The sequence below is a fragment of the Parasteatoda tepidariorum genome, chromosome 2 (assembly GCF_043381705.1).
Source record: "Parasteatoda tepidariorum isolate YZ-2023 chromosome 2, CAS_Ptep_4.0, whole genome shotgun sequence".
In the NCBI taxonomy this organism is placed as follows: Eukaryota; Metazoa; Arthropoda; class Arachnida; order Araneae; family Theridiidae; genus Parasteatoda; species Parasteatoda tepidariorum.
In genome coordinates this window covers 22,497,254-22,518,140 of record NC_092205.1, presented here as the reverse complement: position 1 = coordinate 22,518,140, position 20,887 = coordinate 22,497,254, and the positions used below count along the sequence as shown (strand labels likewise).

The 20,887-nt window shown below is 28.3% G+C and overlaps 1 protein-coding gene across 1 annotated transcript in view; it reads right to left on the bottom strand.

Moving 5' to 3' along the window:
* Nucleotides 1-132: 132 nt before the first annotated feature.
* LOC107436849 (centromere-associated protein E) overlaps nucleotides 133-20,887 on the bottom strand; it is a 50,222-nt gene continuing 29,467 nt past the window's right edge. The window contains exons 17-24 of the mRNA XM_071177283.1: nucleotides 18,165-18,264; nucleotides 11,877-14,300; nucleotides 10,386-10,429; nucleotides 7,430-7,482; nucleotides 5,481-5,631; nucleotides 3,526-3,671; nucleotides 2,893-2,958; nucleotides 133-1,809 (exon numbers count right to left, since the gene is read on the bottom strand). Of these exons, the coding sequence (XP_071033384.1) occupies nucleotides 1,730-1,809; nucleotides 2,893-2,958; nucleotides 3,526-3,671; nucleotides 5,481-5,631; nucleotides 7,430-7,482; nucleotides 10,386-10,429; nucleotides 11,877-14,300; nucleotides 18,165-18,264 (3,064 nt within the window). The 3' untranslated portion in view covers nucleotides 133-1,729. The remainder of the gene's footprint in view (nucleotides 1,810-2,892; nucleotides 2,959-3,525; nucleotides 3,672-5,480; nucleotides 5,632-7,429; nucleotides 7,483-10,385; nucleotides 10,430-11,876; nucleotides 14,301-18,164; nucleotides 18,265-20,887) is intronic.

The following is a 20,887-nucleotide window of genomic DNA, read 5'->3' as shown; positions in this document are numbered from 1 at the left end:
CAACCATATTTGTAAATCAGATTGCCTGTGTATAATGGTTCCAATATGACTGCATATAGTTTATTTATTTTCTCGTTTTGAAGAAATGAAAACTAAAATAGCTAGAACTTTTTTTAAAATAGACTTTAAAAGTATATTCTTAAGAACTTTATTCATTGAAGGAAAAAAAAATTGACATCAGTTTAAAAAGACATTTAATTAAAATTATTGCCCCATGCAAGGGTGCCAACTTTCCAAATTAGCTCTAAAATAAGGTATATATACCACTTAAACTCTTCATCAATATATAATATTTACAAAATTATGTATAAATTTACTGTTGAATAAAAAAGCAATACTCAGATAATGGTACTAAATTAAAACTGATACAACACTGAAATTCTATACTTTATTATTAAATAAAATTGATTAATTGGAATCAATGTTTTTTGGTTAAATTAGAACTATCCCTTATTGTCTTTTCATCATCCTGTATTTTACCCTAAAATTTTTTCCTCCCATTTCAGATTCAAGTAGATGTTCAGTTGTTTGCTTTTCTGTACGAAGAGATTAAGTTTTCAAAATAGTTTGTTATAGAAGGGGAAAGGAGATTTCTTTAATCTTTTTTTATTTTTATTTGTTTCTATCAAATAGTTTTCGTTTTATTTATTGTTAGAATATTTAGGAGGAAAAAATATTTTAATTATTATGAAAATTATTAAAACCTTAATTTTTAATACTGAAATGTAATCTTGCTACGAAATCGTAATCAATACCGATTAATCGTAATAGTTAGCACCCCTATAATATTAGCTTAGCTGCCAACTTTTATGGATCTTGAAGAAAATTTCTCTTAGTTATGGCAACATTTATGTTCTAATAATAATGTAAAAAATTAGTTTAAGTTAAAAAAAATTACAAACTATGAAAAGTTTTCTAACATATGAATATAAAATCTATTAATAAGCAATTATGCTTATAAGTGTTGGGGAAGTAGCTCAATTTTTAGAACAAAGTTTTGTACTTGAACTGTTATTACTTCGCAAATATTTTTTCCAACAGCAGTACAAGTTAGAAACTATAAGTATGAAATATGCATTAAAGGCAAGACAGAAGAGAACAGTGTATTGTATTTTATAATATAGCTTGAATAAATACACTAACACTATAATAAAATACATCTAAAACGCATAAAAACATTTAACATGGGTGCCACCCCAAAAAATATTCAAGACTGAACTCATTTTTTTTAAATTAATTAATACAGTTTAAGGTTGTTTGCTTGACAGAATTTCCAGAAAAATATAGCTCAATAACTGCAAGAGGCATCTTTTCATGAGAATGGCGCATATATTATTTGAAGTTTCATCATTCCAATTCTTAAATTGTGGCGTGACACCATTTGATTATATTGCAATAATTACGAAAAATAATGTTTTCACTAAAAAGTAATACTTTTTAAAATTATTTTTAACCAAAAATATTTGTTACTTTTTAAGAATAAGAATTTTTTTGAAAAATTCAAAAAACAAATTGGAAAGAGATTAATTGTAGTATAGAATTCACAAGACTGATTTCAGTACTCAGGACGGAAGAGTGGCACTCATGCAAGTAAACATATATGCAAGACAATAGCAAATAAACAATACAATCACATATACAATTTATAAAAATATAATTAATTTTAAAAAAAAAATCAATATAAATGTTTTTAAATGAACTTGAAAGAACTAAAAATTAACAGCACCGATCATTGCTGTTTACAATTATCGAGATCTCTTTCTCTGTATTTACGCTGATCCTCATCCAATTTTTTTGCCATTTCTTCCTCTAAAATAAAAATTTTCATCAGATTATACATGTACAGACATTATTATTTAATATAAAAATAACTAAATAATTATGAATTGTATAGTATGGATTATTTTAAAGTATGCATTCTAAATTTAAATGACAAACAAAATTTTTTGAATGAAATCAATCCAACCAATTAAAAAAAAAATTTAATATCTTTAAGATTTGATTTATCAACAACTATTAGACCAACTTTGTTCATATATATATTTTTTTTTGTCAAACAAAATTACATTCTTTAAAATGATACTAAAATTTGCATATCCTACAATCCAATTTTTTCGACTTATAAATAAAAATCGTTTTTAATTTTTTTTTCTTTGGATAACTAAATTATCTTCAGAACTATTGGCAGTCAACCCCTTTCACCAGCCCTTCTGTTTTATCTTTGTTTTCATTAAACTTATCAACTTTTCTTATTCTTTCTCAAAACATAAAATCAAGAAAAATCTTGAAAAATTTTATGATTTCCTTCACACTACATTTATTTAAATAGCATAGGATAACAATGTATTTTTCTAATAGTTTTCATCCCACTTTCTGTTATTGTAGCAAAAAACCAAATCAGCATGCTACTCTTATGTGTTTGATTCAGGGCTTCTGATCAGGGAAAGACTGTATTGTACTAACATAATTTTCTATATTACCTAGTCCTTTAAAATATTTTTATTAAGTCCAAGTTTCAAAATTAAAGCAGAAAGAGATAATTTACAATAATTTTATTAGAAAATATAATTCAAGAATATTATAGAAACTCTCTGAAATTTTCATAATGCACCACAGGATAATTAACTATCAATTGAGTTAAAAACAGGTTCATTTCACTCTCCTAAAGCCAATTTGTATTCCTGCAACCCTGGTTCAATCCTTGTGCAAATGCTGACTTCATATTGATTTTTTTAAAAATGGGAAATGACAAAAAAAAAAAAAAAAAAAAAAAAAAAAAAAAAAAAAAAAAAAAAAAAAAAAAAAAAAAAAAAAAAANGGGGGGGGGGAAGAGTAAAGAAAGAGAGAGAAAACAGAATTATAAAAATGTTAGGAAGAAATGCAATAGAGTACCTTCTTTCGTCATGAACCATTTATTTCTAGGAGCTTCCACTTTTTCAGGTTTATTCTTTTCAAGAACTAAAATATATAAAATATTTAGAATAAATTTTTTTTAGTAAGGATGAAAAATGCATAACTGCCAATTCATAATTTTTGAAATATGAAAGATTCACTACAAAATTGTAGAAGAATTTACATAAACTATAGAAGATTTTATGTATTTTCAATTTTTATTCCTTATTCAAAGCAATAATTTAATTAGTGAAATATAGCGTTTTTTATGTAGAATACAGTGTTAGAGCACAATCAGTTAAAATAAATCCAAAATAGAGGAAAAGTATTTTTTTTATAGTATTCAATGCTTATCATTGTATATTTTGCAATATTGAATGGCATGCAATATCGATCAGGCGGAAGCATACTAAAATTTCAAGATATCATTATAAGACCAAGGGAGGTGAGCCATCTTCACACAAGATCCAAGACAGTACAAAATATGTTCTTTTTTCAAAAAGCGGAAGATTTCAGGCTCATTACAGAAAATGGGACATAAATACAGAAGCTTCTGCAAGACGTAGAATGATTGGCAGTTATGCAAATGAACAAATTTATCTGTAGCCTGGACTTTGAAAAGGAGGTACTTACGAATTTTCTTGGGCTGAGCTTTTAATAGGGCATCATCAACAGGTTTGCTTGCAGTTTTAGGAGTAAAATTATTCAAAACCTCAACATCTAAAGGATGCATTGGTATATTTTCACGATTTGACTTTGCTGGTGGATTTTGACCAAGTCTAAATAAGATAAGAGTTTGCATTAAAATATGCCTGAGTGTCTCAGAATACAGAAAAAAATAAATGGATAAAAAAAGGTGCAATTTTAAATATAATAACAGGATGGATACTCCCAGTGCAAAACAAGAGTCAATTTTAAAATTTCTCAGATTTTAATGATTTATATCAGTTGGAGTTGAAGTTTAAAATTAGAATTTTTTTTTTTTAGAAAATTAAATAAGAAAACAAAATATTTGTGTACATACTAAATATCCAATAAATAAAAATTGTTATCTTTATTTGTTAAATTCTTTACTATAGTTAGCTGTTTAAAATTGTCTTATTGTTTTAAAAAACTTAAATTTTAAAAATACTTTTTTAATAGGTAGGGAAATAACAAAATGGTTGATTAGAATTATTTATACTGATGACAAAAAAAAATAAATGACGATAGTACTGCTTGTTAAGATATGACTGGCTATCTAAATCAGTTTTAATATCTAATAGTTAGAATTGGAATTGTGGGTGATAATTTTATTAATCACTAATACTTTGCAAACGTCCAAAGTTGATAATTTTAAAGTGGTATTTTTAAATTACCTGTTAATTCCAAGTTTTCTCTGTTTCCAAAGTGGGAATAAATAAATAATTTAATAAATTGTTCAACTAATTAAAATAACCATATTTTACGAAGTACAGTAAAACATAATTTTATAATTTTTAACGAGAATGGTTCCGGTTATGGTTCCTTCTCGCTCATTATAAGCCAGTTTGACTGCGTCAGATCTAACAGTGTTATTAATAACTTTCAATATTATTTATTTTTCAAGTTTGTTGCAGCATTTTGAGAGGTTTTTTTTAAAACTTAAAATTACAATAAATCCGCACTTTGCTCCCCCAAAAAACGAAATTCCATGGCCTTGTGTTAACATTGTCAATGTTTACTTTATCAGTAATTAAAAAAAAAAAAAAAATTTGAATTTAATCCAGACACCTTTAAAAACTAGCCTAATCAATATTAAGCAATAGCTAATTTGCAGAAATTCACATATGGTAATAATGCTGCATTAAAAAACTAAGCGAAAGGCAAAATAATATAGATTTATGATGAAATCACTGCATCAAATAGTGATCAGATGACAGAGTGATTTCAAAATGCATGTTGTAGTAATATCCTATTTTAAGAATAGAGATTTTGCAAACTATGTCAAAATTCAGCAAGGTAACAGTTATGTGATTTGAAATGAAGATGGGATAGTTTAAACAACTTGGCATTTATTGAAATTAAAAAAGGAAAGAGAAAGACGTAAATTTTGCATCCTAAAATAAACACACACACACACACAAAAAAAAAAAACATTTTTCCTTATTTAAATTTAAAGAATAGTCTCTTATGTTTCCTTATGAAGCTAATTATCATCTGAATCTTGTCTGAAACTTATGCAATCCTGGATGCTGAATTTCGCAACAGTAAATGTTGGAAAGGCAATTCAGGCTATGAAAACTTAAGAAGGCAAGAAAAACTTAATGAAGGCAATTGAAGACTATTTCTAATTTTTGATCGTTAACTTCGACCCTTCTTCATTGGCTAAAATAAGTTATAAAAAACCAAGAAATTTCTGATATCTGAACCTTCTAAACTCTAGTTCAGTTCAAATTGTCATGGCTAGTCTACAATAGTTTTTTTCATTAAATAATATAAAACGTCTGGATTTGAATATTGGTTTGGGTTGCCCCTACTGAAGGTTAAAAGAAAAATGGTTATTAAATTAAGTTCATTATGAACCTAAAGATATTTTAACAGTGGGAAACAACGCAAATTAACTTAACTGTTTTTGGGATATTATGTTTCTCAATTCAGATATTTCTTTATCTTTCTTATTTAATTTTCTTCTTAAAAGGATGCACATCTCCTGACTAGCAGGTCCTTCACCGCTGTTGAATATTGCTCGTTCAGATTCTCTTGCTTCATCAATAGCTTCTAAAAACATAACAAAGAGGAATTGAGAACTTAATAAATGTTTTACATCTTCTTGTTCTAATTTTTTTGTTTTTTTTTAAATTTTAGGATATACCTTGAATTACCTTTTCTTCAATTAATGGATTTTCCCAAACTAAGAGCAAATCACAATGCTTTGAATGGTTAACTAATTAATTTATGCTACCTATTAAGTTAGAGAATAAGACACAAATGTGTACCTTCCCTGAATAAGCATAATTTTTTTTTACAGATTGAATTTCCGACTAATATTGGAGATATGATCGCAATGTGGAAATATGATCTCAATAGTTTAATGAGGAGAGTGGTAGAAAGTTTGGGTCTCTTAACATTTTGCCACATCTGAGTATAAAGCTAAACATTACACATTTTTTAAAAGCTATAACTAATTATTGCCAAACAGGAAGATCTCCCTGATAGGTCGGCAAAAGGATAAATATTTCTTAGTTTAGTAGCTTGTTTTAGAATAACAATTTAAGTATTTAGCCCCCCTTCTAACAAACTTAAAAAAGAACCCAATGATTTAAAAAACAATTTACAAATATATTGCAATAATATAAATCCTTAATAAGAAATTAACTATTGCTCGTGTACCTAATTTGTGTCTAAAATATAATTTTGCAAACCATAAAAACAAAATCAATTAAATTCATAAATATCTGCCCATTCATAAATTTTGGGTATTCAGTGTTCATACAGAGATCAGAAGAAGAAATCCAAGGAGTATCCAAGGAGTCCAAAATTTTAAGGACTTATCAAAAATTTAAAAACTTTGTGTAAAAGATAGTTTTTTTTAAAAATTAAAAAGCAGTTATTATAAGGAACTTAAAAAAATGTATATTTTGAATTTAATTTCCATCCCTTTTGAAAAAAATTTTGACTTTGTCAAACTTCGTCAAGAAAAATAAATTAAGTTATCACTTTAACACATAAATACATTTTCCAATTTCAAATATTTTAATAAATCTTGTTAAAGTACAGATGTTAAGGATTGACATAAAAACCTACCAATCTTATATTTTTAAATTTGAATACATAAGAAAATCTAAGGCATTTNAGCGGATCAGCGCAGCACTTGCACCACTGCATATCATTTAGTTTCCCAGCTTGGACAGCAAATTCATCAGCAGACTTCGTAAGTTCATCTATGCAACGCAATAATCTAAGGAGTTTCTAAGGACTAATTTGGAAATCTAAGTAGTTCCAAGTACTCCTTGGAGACTTCTTTATTTCCAAGGAGTTTCTAAGGAGTATAAGGAGTCTGTACGCACCCTGGTATTAAATCCTGGGTATACCTTGGGGTATTTACCCAGGCATGAAAGTTGGTAAAGAACAAAAATTCTAGAAATACTTATAAACTCAAATCATGAAAAAATAAATGAAAAAGCCTGTTAAATTATTCTACATAAAAGGAAAACATTTAAATTATTTTCATAAATTTTTTTGGGGGGGTTTTTTATTATATGTGCGCACTGACAGTGCAGCAAATTGTTAAGCTTTATATCATAAAGAGAATAAAATTGATAAAGTAAAATCAAAAGTTTAGAAACCCGGAAATTCTTCAGACTGTTGGGTTAAGTTTCATTCTGATAAATGAAACTTAACCCACCAGTCTAAACTAAGTTAAGTTTCATTCATCTTTAACCAGCACCAGTATGTTCTCACAACAACTATAAAAATAGCATATATTTGTTAAAAGGGCTCGGCTCACGTGGCAACAGAGTCTTTAAAGAACAAGCTTATACAAAATATTATTAACAGTGAACTTTAAAAAGCATACTTTGAACAAAGTCAAGCTTCAATATTTCTCTAGGATCTAGATCAGTCTTCTTCCTAATTAAATAGAGAAAATGTTAAAGCAAACAAGATTTAAATTTGCGCTAGAATATTACAAAAATGTTACAAATTTCTACTAGAGCCATGTACTTTTTATGAAACTTTCAAAAATTATAAAGAAGAAAATTATGCCTTAAAAATTTTAGTAATTTCAGAGCAGAATTTAGACGATTAAACCCAGATTTTATACCCCTCAAAGTAGCTTTAAAGGATACATTAATTAACTCAGTATTTTTTTTTTCGATGTACAGAAAAATGCTGTCTTCCAAAAGCTCTTTCATTAAAAGAAGTTAAACTACATAGTATAAATTAAAACATTGATTGCAAAGCATTTTAGTGTGAAAAAGATATGCAGAGGATTGTTGTTTTCCTATGCATTTTTAATTTGATCAGATATTTTGTGTACATAATGTGAGACATTTTAAAGAATTTATCAATTTTAAAGAAATGTAATATTTTATAATTTTTAAAAATAAATAAATATCAGAAGTAATTCTTCTCAAATTTCTCATGCTTTAGTTTACTTATATTTGCCACAAAATTAAACAGCATAATTATCATGAAGTGTAATTTTAAGTAATTAAATCAATAAAAAATAAAGTATTAAATAGTCTAAAGTGAAAGGGTAATATTTAAAATGTAGATAATTTTATGAAAATTTTAAATGTTGAAAAATTTAATATAAAGAAAATATATTGAACAGCATATGCTAATTCTATGAAGACTGCTAATTTTGATAGCATATTTTATGTGCTAGTTTTAAATTAATAATGTTGCGGCGTAACTACCACAACAATTATTAAACATCAATTCACTGGTATATAAGACATGCTAACTTGATCCAATCACGAGGTACCTTTTGATAGATGAAGGTTGGCACTGTCGATAACTCCTTGCCCCCACATTGGTGACTTACGGACGTGATGCGAACACGTGCCTATCTTGACAATAACACCCACTTCGTTGGACGGTCCACATTCAACAGCTAATTTGCTACTTACTGTGACATTATCCACCTCCTCACGCTGTTGCTGCTCAGTCTCATCTTAATCATACACAATGTCAGCCTGCATACACTCGACTGCTAAAGGCAATACAGGAGCGACTACGACCGTGAAGTTAATACACCTCTCAGATTCAGCACTCAAAAATCCGGTGACCTTAATCCAGCTCTCTCGGTCTTTCACAAATACAGCAACTAGTGGTATCCGTTCATCGAATTCTATCCCGATAAAATTCTGGTGGGGGAGTATTGTGGCATAACTACCACTACGATTATTAAACATCAATTCACTGGTGTATAGGACATGCTAACTTGATCCAATCACGAGGTACCTTTTGATAGATGAAGGTTGGCATTGTCGATAACTCTTCCCCCAACAATGTGCTAGTTTTGACAATTTATTATATAGCAATTTAATTCAGATTATTCATAACAAATCAAATACCAAATTGAAGGTAAATTAAGGTAAATTGAAGTTTTCCTTAGAAATGGTTCACCAACATGAATTTAAATTCTTCCCATTGTAAGAGAATGGGCAAACAGAAGTGTAGAAAATTTTCTATTCTCCATCATAAAGTCAGGAAATTTTTCATGATTAATGTATAGATGATTAATATATAATATACATAATAAATATATATAATTATATGTGGGATGAATGAAGGACATCAATGTTGTTTATTTATAGGGATGCAACGAATAGTACTTTGGCCAAATATTCGGTCAAAATAAAAAATCGGCAGTATACAGAACATTCCGCCTTTTAGCAATATTTGTATATACAATAACAACTTTCTTTACTTAACAAGAAATCATTGATAAATATTTCTTATATTGTAAAAAGTTTAGTCATTTTTTAAAAATAATCAAAACTTAGCTCTATTATTGATTTGGGGTAAAGGGAGAAAAACTTTACGACAAATGTTTAAGATAATAAAGATTACATCAAATTAAGTAGAAATATTTAAGATAAAAAAAAAAAAACTAAATCTATAAAGTTGAGAAAAAAAAATTCTCTCAGTTCTTAAAACAAAACTTTGCTAAAATACTATTTTTTGGAAGAAAAGCTGTCTGTAAAACATTAAAAAAGAAAATGTCTAACAGAAATGCTTTTAGAAATTCAACGCTACCATGAAAACCCCTATAAAAAACAAACATTACTTAAAAAAGCAAAACAGAAAAAATCAAAATAGATCTTAATTTTTGAAATAAAATTTTAAAGATAAGCAATTCAGTCTTCCAATTAATGCATCTGCAAGAAAAAGCGAAGACTAAAGTCTAATGGAAACCTACTTAAGTTAAAGTAACATAAGGAAAGCAACATAAACAATTAAACAAAAGGAAAAGAAGAAATCAAAACAAAATCGTTCTTAATTTTTAAACAAAAGATTTAATGCTAAAATCTTAATTTTTTGTTTGCTTTTAAAGTGGAATTCGTATTGGCAAAAGGGCCGAATACTAATCAAATCCCTTCTTATTTACTCACAATATTTTAAACTATTTGTATAAATATTCTAAATATATTATAACTGGGTACTGCATTTTCAAAGAGTACAGGTCGACTCCTGAATTCACAGTACTTAAATACATACCAAAAGCTTAACTATAAAATCTCTGTGTTCAAATGAGTTACTCTCATATTTAAGTTAATCTCCTAACTTTTATTGCACTTTAGAAATTCAAAAAGTCGACATTTACACCTTAGAACAGGGTAAACCCTTTTGAAAGGAAGAAAATTAAAAAAAAATTTTTTGCCAAATTCAGGGTTTGCTCATAACCGAGTTTTATGCTTAGATACATATTTTAAAATTAAACGAACCGTATTAAGAATTAGGATCGCGTTAAACTTAAATAAGGCTCACAAAACCAACCCAAAAAGAAATTGTTTATGACATACCCAATTCGATCTTGATCCAGGTCACCTTCTGCAGAATCAGAAACCTAAAAGACATGTTTTTCCTTCAGTAAACAATAAAATCCACTGTTTTTGTTTTTTTTAAAAAAAGAGAATAAAATACAGTACAGAACCCGTTATCCGGAAATCTGAAAACCGGAAAACCAAAAAACCGGAACGAAATTTAATAAATTTTCCCGCCATTTAAAAAAAAATTTTTTTTTTCCCTCATAAGATTTTTCTTTCTTTTTTGAAAGATGTTTACCTTACCATCATTTTGGAAATAATCATTAGTGTATTACTTCATCGTTTTTTCTCATTTTTAAGATTATTTCCCAAAAAAAAATTTTTTTTAGTTGGGTTTAACAATAAAAAAAACGGCTTTTTGTAGCGATTCAGAAAACCGGAAAAATCAGTTATCCGGAATAGCGATGGTCCCGATCGTTCCGGATAATCGGTTACCTACTGTAATAATAATGAAATTATTTTATCATAAAAAAATGATAAAAAATAGTTTTTTTTCTTCTTGTTAATCTACAAGAGCAGAAAAACTATACGGATGTAGATACTGATAACATAAATTCCATTTAAAAGTAAATTTTTATAACAGAGGTAATAGATTTTATTGTGTACAAACTTTAGGTATTCAAATTTTAATTTATAACTGGCCCTGCAGTCAATCCATCTATGGGCTAAAACCTCTATAGCCTAATCAATTGAAACCCAACCCAGAAGATAATGAAACTCCTGGATCAAGCATTGAAAATAGCCTTCATGGAAGACGTTTTGATGGAACTAGCCATGATTACATCACATGGAGAGAAAAACCACAAAATATTCCCCACAGTTAGTCAGGCGGCAAAGGGATTCTAACAAATGATCCATCTAGTCATAGGCTACTGAATACACAAGTGCCAGAAAGCAGCATTACTATGCAATGAGAAAGACAACTAATGGTTTGAATTGTCTTTCCTGCTTAGTCACTATTTTTCCTATGGTTGTCTATTCTATTCTTTGTTTAAGAAACTGCAAATCCAAAATCCCCTTAAGTAAGAATTGGTACAGACTGTTTAATAATTATTTTGAATTAAATATTCTAAGTTCATATTCATCTGCATTTTAATTTTGCTCATAATGAACATCTTTAAATAAAAATTTTAAAATGTTAACTAATAATAAAACCTAAGGTAGTACATCTGTTTCATTAAAGACATTAGTTTTTAAATTTACACTATTCAGTTCAACACGAAAAAAAGTTATTTGCCTAAAACTTCCATAATCAGTCTTTAAATATATAATTTTCTCTTTTTCAAAAATAATTTTTAATACTTTTGAAAAATTGAAAGTAGCACACATAATTTCTTTCTTTCAACGGTGGCACTCATAATAGGTTGTCCACCCCTGATTTAACTGAATGAAAAAAATCAAGATGTTACAAACGATTTGTGACTTAAGTAAAATTTGGAACTTAATATCAACAAAGATTTAACTTACTTTAGTCTTATGAATACCTCCGTGAAGCATATCTTTTGGACGAGGAATAAGTCTACAGTTGCAGGTACGAAGTAGTGCATATTTTGAATCTAGGTCTCTCTTAAGAGCTGCAATCTCTCTCCTCATATTTTGATTATTATTTTCTAAGGAGACCAGTTCAGAGCCTTTTATTTTACATAAATTTTTCAAATCTTTTTGCTCTTGTCTTAAATTTTTGCATTCATGGCAAGCTTCTGCAGTGGTATTTTCAGAATTAGTCTGTGTCTCTTTCTCCTTAACATGCTTGGCATTCATCATTCTCATGTCTTGAACAGATTTTACATATTCTTTAAATTTGTTCTTCAATTTATAATAAGCTTGACTAGCGATTAATGCACGGTTTTCAAAGTCTTTGATTTCATTTCTGAGTTTAAGCTTAGCGTCTTCGTGCTCATTTATTTCCTCGGACAACTTGCCCTGCAAGTCAGATTTTATTTTCTCACACTTTGCAGTAAGCTCTGAGATCAATTTCTCATAATGTTCTTGTTTTTTCTCCCATTCGGTCTTATACTCTTCCTTGAGGGATGATAGCTTATTATCCATCATACCAAAGAGAGTTTTTTCTTGATTTTTGATTTCCTCTTCATATTTATCTTCAAGGTTTTTAATGTGTTCTTGCATAGTCTCCATCAAACTTTCTTGCAGTTCTTTACGACGAGAAAGGTTCATTTCTTTTTCCTCCTGATAAGACTTTTGAATCTGCGATAAATTATTTTCTTTTAATTTCAGACCTAGCTCCAAACTTTCAACCTTCCTATTTAATTCTTCTAATTTTAGTTTTAAAGAAGTGTTTTCTTGACACAAATGTGCCCTCTCTTTAAATTCATGTGCCCTAATTTCTTCAAGAGCAGCCAGATCAGGATAGTTGTCAACAGTCTGCGTCATTTTGGTCTGTCTCAAGGCTTGATGTTGGTGAAGATCCTTCAAAACCGCATGACTGTCAACAACAGTATCAGCAAAACTTTTAGTTATTCTTTTCAAGTAAGTGAGATCATCAACTAATCTAACACCATCCAGCTCAAGATGCTTCAGTTTTACACCCATGGCTCGAATTGAAAGCACTTTTTCTGATACTTCTTTTCTGAATTCGCAAATATCTCCATTGAGCATATTTAACAGCTTTTCTTTCTCCTGCAATGCCAATTCAGTTGATGAGCATTGCCTCTGCAGAGAGCTAATTTCTGCCATCTTGCCTAATATTTTGTTTTCTATATGTTCTGATTGCTCTGTCTTGTCTTGAATGTAAAACTTAATCTTGTGAAGCCTTATTTTCAGTGCTGCAATTTCTGTCTTGAGAGAATCTACTGAATTTGCTTCGAGATTTTTCACTGGTTCATCTTCAGCTATATCACTATAGTATGCTTTTGGCATACTGCTTTCCATCATTTTTCGAATTTGTTCTCCGAGATCAAACAATTGACTTTTGACCTCAGACAGTTCATGATTTTGATTATCTGAATAATTCTGAGGTTTTAGACAATTTGAACAGTTCATTTCACTAATTTTTGAGTCATCACCAGAAGGTTTTGGAAGATTTTTTCTGTCTATTGGTTCCATAGAAGACACATTCATTTGTGTCATGTAAGAAGTTTGGGTAAAATTATCTGCCATTTCTGCACCACATTTAAGCTTCAATTTTATTTCATTTTCTAAACTAGTTATGACTTGTTCTTGTATCTTTATTTTATCTTCAGACAAATTAAACTGTTTTTTCAACAACTCATGATTACTCTGAAGATGACTTATAGTTTCAAGATGGGTATTTATAGATTTTTCTAGCAATGGTATTTGATCCTTACACTGACAACTAGAGGGCATTATATAAGTATTCGGTGACTCAGAGCTTAAGTCGTTCCCATTAGAGATATTTGAAATTTTAGTTTCAACATAAGCATCAGTTTCAGAACTTATTGACAGCTTCTCAATGTCCTTAAATAATTTTTCCGACATTTCATCAAAATGGATTAAGAGTTCTGAATTATGCTCATCGGAATTTTCCTGATCACTAAATCCGACAAATATCTTAGTTAAAAGCTTGAACATATCTTTGATTTGTTCATCGGTTGAGTCTTTATAACCTATAAAATGCTTTTGAAATATTATATTAGCTAGCTGATAGATAACTTTGAAGTAAGGATTTGCAATTGATGGCAACAAAGTTTCAATGTTCAAAATGTTGCTTAGCTTTTTTATAACAATGTTTAAGCTCTGAAAAAACATTTCTTGACTTATATCTATTATATTTCTATCAGCTTGGCTTTTTCGGTTTATTAAACTGTTTATGACCCCAAAGCTTTCATCACACACAGATAAATCAACATCCAATTTTCTTGACTTTTCAAGGAAAGGAGAAAACGTCATACAATTTATGGATTTATCCATAACCTGCAAAGTAAAAGCATATTAAAAATAATTTATCATAAAACGTTTAAATAAAAACGGCACATAACAAGTGCAAGTCTCTTATAATTTTGTAAATATATTTTAGCAATATTATTTTCAAATTCAGAAAATATCTTAATTCCAATAATCTACAACAGCAGTTCCTTATTTTTTCAGCTATAAAACACTAAACAATCAAACTCTTTTTGCAAAATCCAGACCTAATAAATTAAAGTATTATAAGCTATGGTAATATACATGAACCAATTATTGGAATTATTAACATATAAATCAATGAAAAAATACTTATTATTTCGAAAATAATTTCAGGGAAGAATGAATTTTTTCATCTTTAGGTTTCGGTCTCTAATAAATTTTTAAAAAAAATTATGTTTTTAATAGAGCAGCTAGATTTTTTTCACAAGTAGAGATATACATTAAGAAAGAGTTAAGCAACCATAAATAATTTATTCATCACAAAAATAGAGAAACGAATAATAAAACAAATGATAAACCTTATAAAAGAGAAAGGCAAAAAGAGTGCTACATAAGTAACCACCTTAGCAACAAACTAAATTGGCATCTAATTGGACCAATATTTACAAATCTTGGGTCAATAAAGATTCAAAGGGCTGTTATTTTAAGATATTGACTCTATATAGGACATTTAATGGTCAATAATAAAAAAAAACTTGGTCCTTCAGTGCATGTTCTTATATGACCCATACTGAACTCAACAAGATAAAATTGTTGCTAGGGTATATTTCATGAAAGTGAATTATTTCCCACTTAAACAGATTCAAATAATTTGGTAGAGAATACCTTGTTTTGTTTTAGTAAATTTAATTACATCTTTTTTGTAATGGAGACAGTTTTTAATTAAATTCTTCCAGAACTCTTTTTTAACTATTCTCTGCGTTAGTTTTATAAGTATTGCGGGTTTATCTTTAAATAGTCAAAGAAATATACAAAAAACGAAAAATCGTAGATTCGCAGATTTTCATCCTTGTATGTTAGACAACTAAATTTGCAAATTTAGCCTTCTCAAGCTCTTTGCCTATTTTTCACATGACATTGTGCTTGAGCAACACGTTCTACTGACATATAAAGCACCTTTTGGGTTTACATAAAAATGTAAGGAATTTGCCATGAAGTTAAGTTGGTAATTTCTAATGTGACTACCAATTTAAAAAAAACAACACAATTTTGTATTGAATTACAAATACTTAATGTTATAGTTTGGACAGCATGAATGTCTTTTTCCAAAATAAATTGAGAAAACTAAATACAGTTGAGGTTCAATTTTACATTTTGCACTTTAACCCACTTCCTTTGTCACTTTCAGCTGGTCCCTGAAAATGGTCTGTAGTCACAATGCTAAAATATTGCAAATTTTTTTATTATTCCATTAAAGAAAATTTCACTTCATATTTTTCTCTAAAAACAGATCAAAATAATTTTTTCAATACAATTGCATAAAGCTGTTCAGGCATATTTCCTGTTTTGCCTTATTGTCCATTTGTCTGTAACAATCAAAGAAATTTGAATTTTCTTGTGAGAAAACTGAATTATACTAAGCGATTTATCTATTTATTGAGAATGCATGGATTGGTCGTTATTTGTAACTGATTTTCATGAATATAAATATTACTGTGTATGCTCTTTACTGAGACCCTCCATTTCTGCGAATCTTCCACTGCAAACGTTATTTAAATACCTAAACAGAACCATTCATTCTAATATAGCAACCAAAATTTCATTTCAAAGAAATCCATGCTAACAAACATTCAACGGATTAGAAAAATTCTTCTAGGAAATGATTTAAGCCACAATTGTGGTTTAAATATAATATATGTTGATGAATATGATATATGTTGAATGAAGAAAGAATGACAGAAGCGTTTTTTCTTATCAGAGGCATAATCCATAGTCAAAAAGGTGGTGAAATAATGATTATTTTACTGTGGAGAATAAAAAGTGTATATTGTATCCTTGAGGGGAAATAAAGGTTTCTTGTAGACTTCTTTAAATTACCCTTCGTTAATTATCAATAAATACTTCAATTATGTTTTCCTTTTTGAAAATTGTTTTTCTGAAGTATTATAATTGGTTTATTTTGAAGATAAAACACACAATATTCATACTATTCTTAATTTTATCTTTGCTTAGTCTTGGCAATTCTTCAGATGTAAATTATTTTGCAAAAATGGCTATTTGTTAATCAGCATAACATATGCTTGGAACAGAAATGAAATGTTTTTCTCAGAATAAGTCTAAGGACTATGAGCAAATATTTGCAAAGTTTTTTTACATACCATACCTGTCAACTTTTAATCTTTCCTAGGATAATTTTCCACAATGGTTGTACAATTATAAGCAGAAATAATTTTATTTGTTAGTAGTTCAAAAAATAACAACATATAAATATCATGCACTTATGTAAATATTAATCCATTTACACTTAGTGGTGTACAAAACCATTTAAAATACATATAGAAATTTTACAACCACTTTAAATGTGGAAATAAAATGTTTAAATGTTGGCAGTTATAATATACAGAAGCCTCACATTATAATGTTTTTTTTTTTTTGGAGTACTGGAGTTGTTATATCGAGCTTCAACTGTAATACACACTACAAATAAAATTTACTGCTAAGCATTACTTGAGTGAAACAAAAGCTCATGTTGAAAATACTATTCCCAGCATAAAATTAATATAAGTATTCACAGATAACTATAATTTTTTTAAGGTATGGGCTCATAGAATCTTCATAAGCACACCTCATAAAATTCCCGACGATTCGTGGCAGAAAATGGGACCAATATACTCAGCATCAACTTTATGCTGATATTGACTGCAGGGGGAAAATCATTGAAATTCTTAAATATACCCTGGATGATCTGCTTGCCCCTGAGAGTACACCTGACTAATTTTATCTGGTTTTATTTTTTGAACTTTTGGTTTACTGGTTTTAATATTTGCTTTCAGTACTTTAATTCGACACTTACTGTTTCCTTGACTTTGTTCTCTCCTTGAACTGACATCTTCATTATACAAAGGACATTCAAAATGAAATTTTGATCTTGGTGAACTTCAGCACCCTCTGTCTTACCTGGTGTCATCTTTGAGTGTTTATCTTTTTTAGAGAAACTTTGGTTTACCTTAGAACATTTTTAATCTTAGAGGCACTTAGCCCTGAATGGGGGACGCTTGAACTTTCATTCGACTATTTTAATTATTCTATTCTTATTTTAGTCTTATTCGTATTTAATGTGATTTATCATATTTTTACCATTTGGTGTTTTACCTGACCTTACTTTTATATGTTTTTACCTGTATTTTCGACACTTTTACTGTTGGTTAATTTTATTCTGGTTTATTTTTATCATCTTTTCGATTTTGGGATTTTTCATACGTGTATCAATCTTTTTAGTTTTGATTTCACTTTTCTGTAGTTTTGTTGTGTTTAGTTCACATGACAGCGGGTGAAACCCTTATCCGCAAACTCCTTCAGGGGTAGGTCGGTTACTATTAGTCTTATAAGGTATGGGCTTCTTCTTATCCTTTAAGTATTTCAACTATTGATGTCATAACTCAGATAACAACTCTTCATATATTCTGGCAATAAAAAATCCAAACATCTACAACTTTTAAAACATAAATCTAAATGTATTGTATTTTTTCCTTCTTTTTCAAAAAATTTGTACATTGAACATAAAATTTTTTTTGGATGTTTTTTTGATCACTTGAAATCAGACAGCAATTAATTAATTATAATTTTTTTTTAATTTTTTAGCCAAAACAGTGATCAACACTGCTTCACAAACACAGTAATAAAAGTTAATCTCTAAAAATATAAACTTACTTTAGTTTCAGAATGCTTCTCTATATACATTTGCTTCTCCAATGTAGTAAAGTGCTTCAGATCAGTAAGCTCTTTCATTAATTCGGCAATTTTGTCTTCACTATAAATCATTGTGTATAAAAGGAAAATGTGAATAAAATCTAATTTTAAACTGTCAGCAAAGATAACAAAATAGTTTGAAATAAATTATTTTTATTTACATAGCTGTCAACAATGAAAAAAAAAACAATAATCTTAAAATATTAATTTTGTGTGAATTAATGTGTAATATTTTGAGAAATCTGATTGGGTGAAAGTTTGCAATTTCAACAATCAGTTCAAATTTCAAGTTTCTGAAATTTGAACTTCAGTGATTAGGTTTCTAAATCCCTTTAAATTAAGAATGAAGGTTGTGATTTTTAATTATTTTATTCATATAAAATAAATTGCTTTTATATTTTTTAGCCATTACATGATTTAAATAATTTTTTTAAAAAAATAATTTACAAAGAATATTAAACAAATCTTTATGCTAATACACATAACAAAAATTTTATTACAGAATTCTTTGAAATAATAGATATAGATTTTGCACAATGTTAGCAACATTTTAAACTAAAAGCTAAATATGAATTTATTATTTTATGAAGGAATGTTTAGAATTTTTCTTTAAAAAATCAATATTCAACAACATATTTAGTAGATTTTATTTTGAAATACAGGTAACCATATTATGGACCTAGAATTTTTTTTTAAATATTTATGCATTGCCATTTGTTGTAATGCTGTTAGCCTGACGCAATTGTTTAATTTTTTTATACTGAAACTTACCCGATCTTCGAAAAAACTTGCGTTAAAGCCAATCAGATACTTTATTTTAGATACAGGAAATTTTATAGTCAATAAATACAAAAACTAAACATAGTTTGTAATAATTTTGAATAGCAAAAGGTAACAAATTCATTTGAGATAGTAATAAGAAATTATTTAATAAATTTGAAATAGAAAGTCTAAATAAAATAAATAAAAATATCAAAACTCAATATAAAAGAAAAAGTATAAAGGGATAACATAATATACTTAATTACTTAGCAGCAATAATCATTTACAGACTAAAATAAGCAATAAATTGAGAAAAAAATCCATTTTTTAAGCAATTTTTTTTTTAGAATCTTTCCCATTTATAGAAAAATTTCTAAAATATACAAAAATAATTAAAATTTTATTCTCTTGCAGTTCTCTTGTTAAAATTTTTCTTTATTCAATTTTTGAATTACTCAAATGTCTGATAACTTTAAATATTTTAGGATTTTGAAATTTCAAGCAGGAGTATTTTTGACAAAAGTAGTGAAAATAGTGCTCATTCAAAATTCTAAGCTCACACTTTGATTACGGGGGAAGTAAAAAAAGGATAAAAGAACTACCAAACTAACTCAAGATAACAAAAATTTGGCAAAAAGTCAGTCAACACACACACATAAAAAAGTATGTCACTCTGAATAACTTTTGTCTAAATCATCATATTTCCACATACTAAAAAGCAATCTTAACCCTCTGACTGCTCCATTTTTGGACCGAAGCCGCTTTAAAAATTTGCTTTACACTACGCGCTTTCCGCCCTTACGAAATCACTTTACACTACGCGCTTTCAAATACGGCAATTTAGAGGACAACTAACGACATCTGTAACGACATCTGTTGGTCAAAACGTAAATTAAACGTCTAATACCGCTGAAACGGGGAGTAAACGGGATGCGCTCATCAATAAAGGAAGAAAATCACATGCCCGCGGAAATCGCGGAATGAGCAGATTTTGCTACAATTCAGTTGCTTGTGGAAATCGCGGGATAATCAGTCAGAGGGTTAATTGTCTAAAGCATTAACTTTAACTATGCAATTTAATTAGCGTTAACTATTAAGCAACGGAGTCAAAGACAAAAACGTACTTTCTTACTTGTTACATGGAGGTTATGTTATCTGTTACTCTATGGTTACTTGCTAGAAATATACCTTTTTTTCTTCTTGGATAGATTTGCATATTTAACTTTTAAAATACTATCAACATATCTAAATAATAATTAGCATACTTGTGGTCAATCTTTTAAATTATTAAAATTGAAAGAAGATTTAAGATTAAAAACAAAAATTATTCAGGGACAAATGGCACGTCTATTTAAAATAGGCATAACATAGCTGCCAACGTTGGAGAATCAGTTGCAAGGTGATTTTGCATACAAAACGGCACAATTTACAGCAGAAAAGAGAAATTTTGAAAATGCAACACAAATGGAAAGTTTTGCATTACATAAAAACTTTTCTTTTTAGTTGCAAATTAAACCAGAAAAATAACAAATTGCAGCATACTGAATTTTATAAACTAATAATATCGAATTCTAATAGTAAATTTTATGTATGCAACAGATGCATACATATTTTCTCAACTTAAATTTTACTTACTCTGATTAAGTATTTAAATTTGTTAATTGTAAGCTTTTGGAGCAAAAGCCATAAAAGTTAGATCATGAATTAAAAAGACTAGAGGTTCATTCAATGAACGTTTACTCATTACATAAAAATATTTACAAATATTTTTCAATTGAATTAAAATGTATCTATGTTTGAAGTTAAATAAGTGAAAATATTTACAAATTTAAAGAAGTAATTTAGAGTAACATTTAAAAAAATTTTAACTAAAAAAGTAAAAAATGCTTGACATTTTGAAAATTGTTCGAAGATTTGAATGT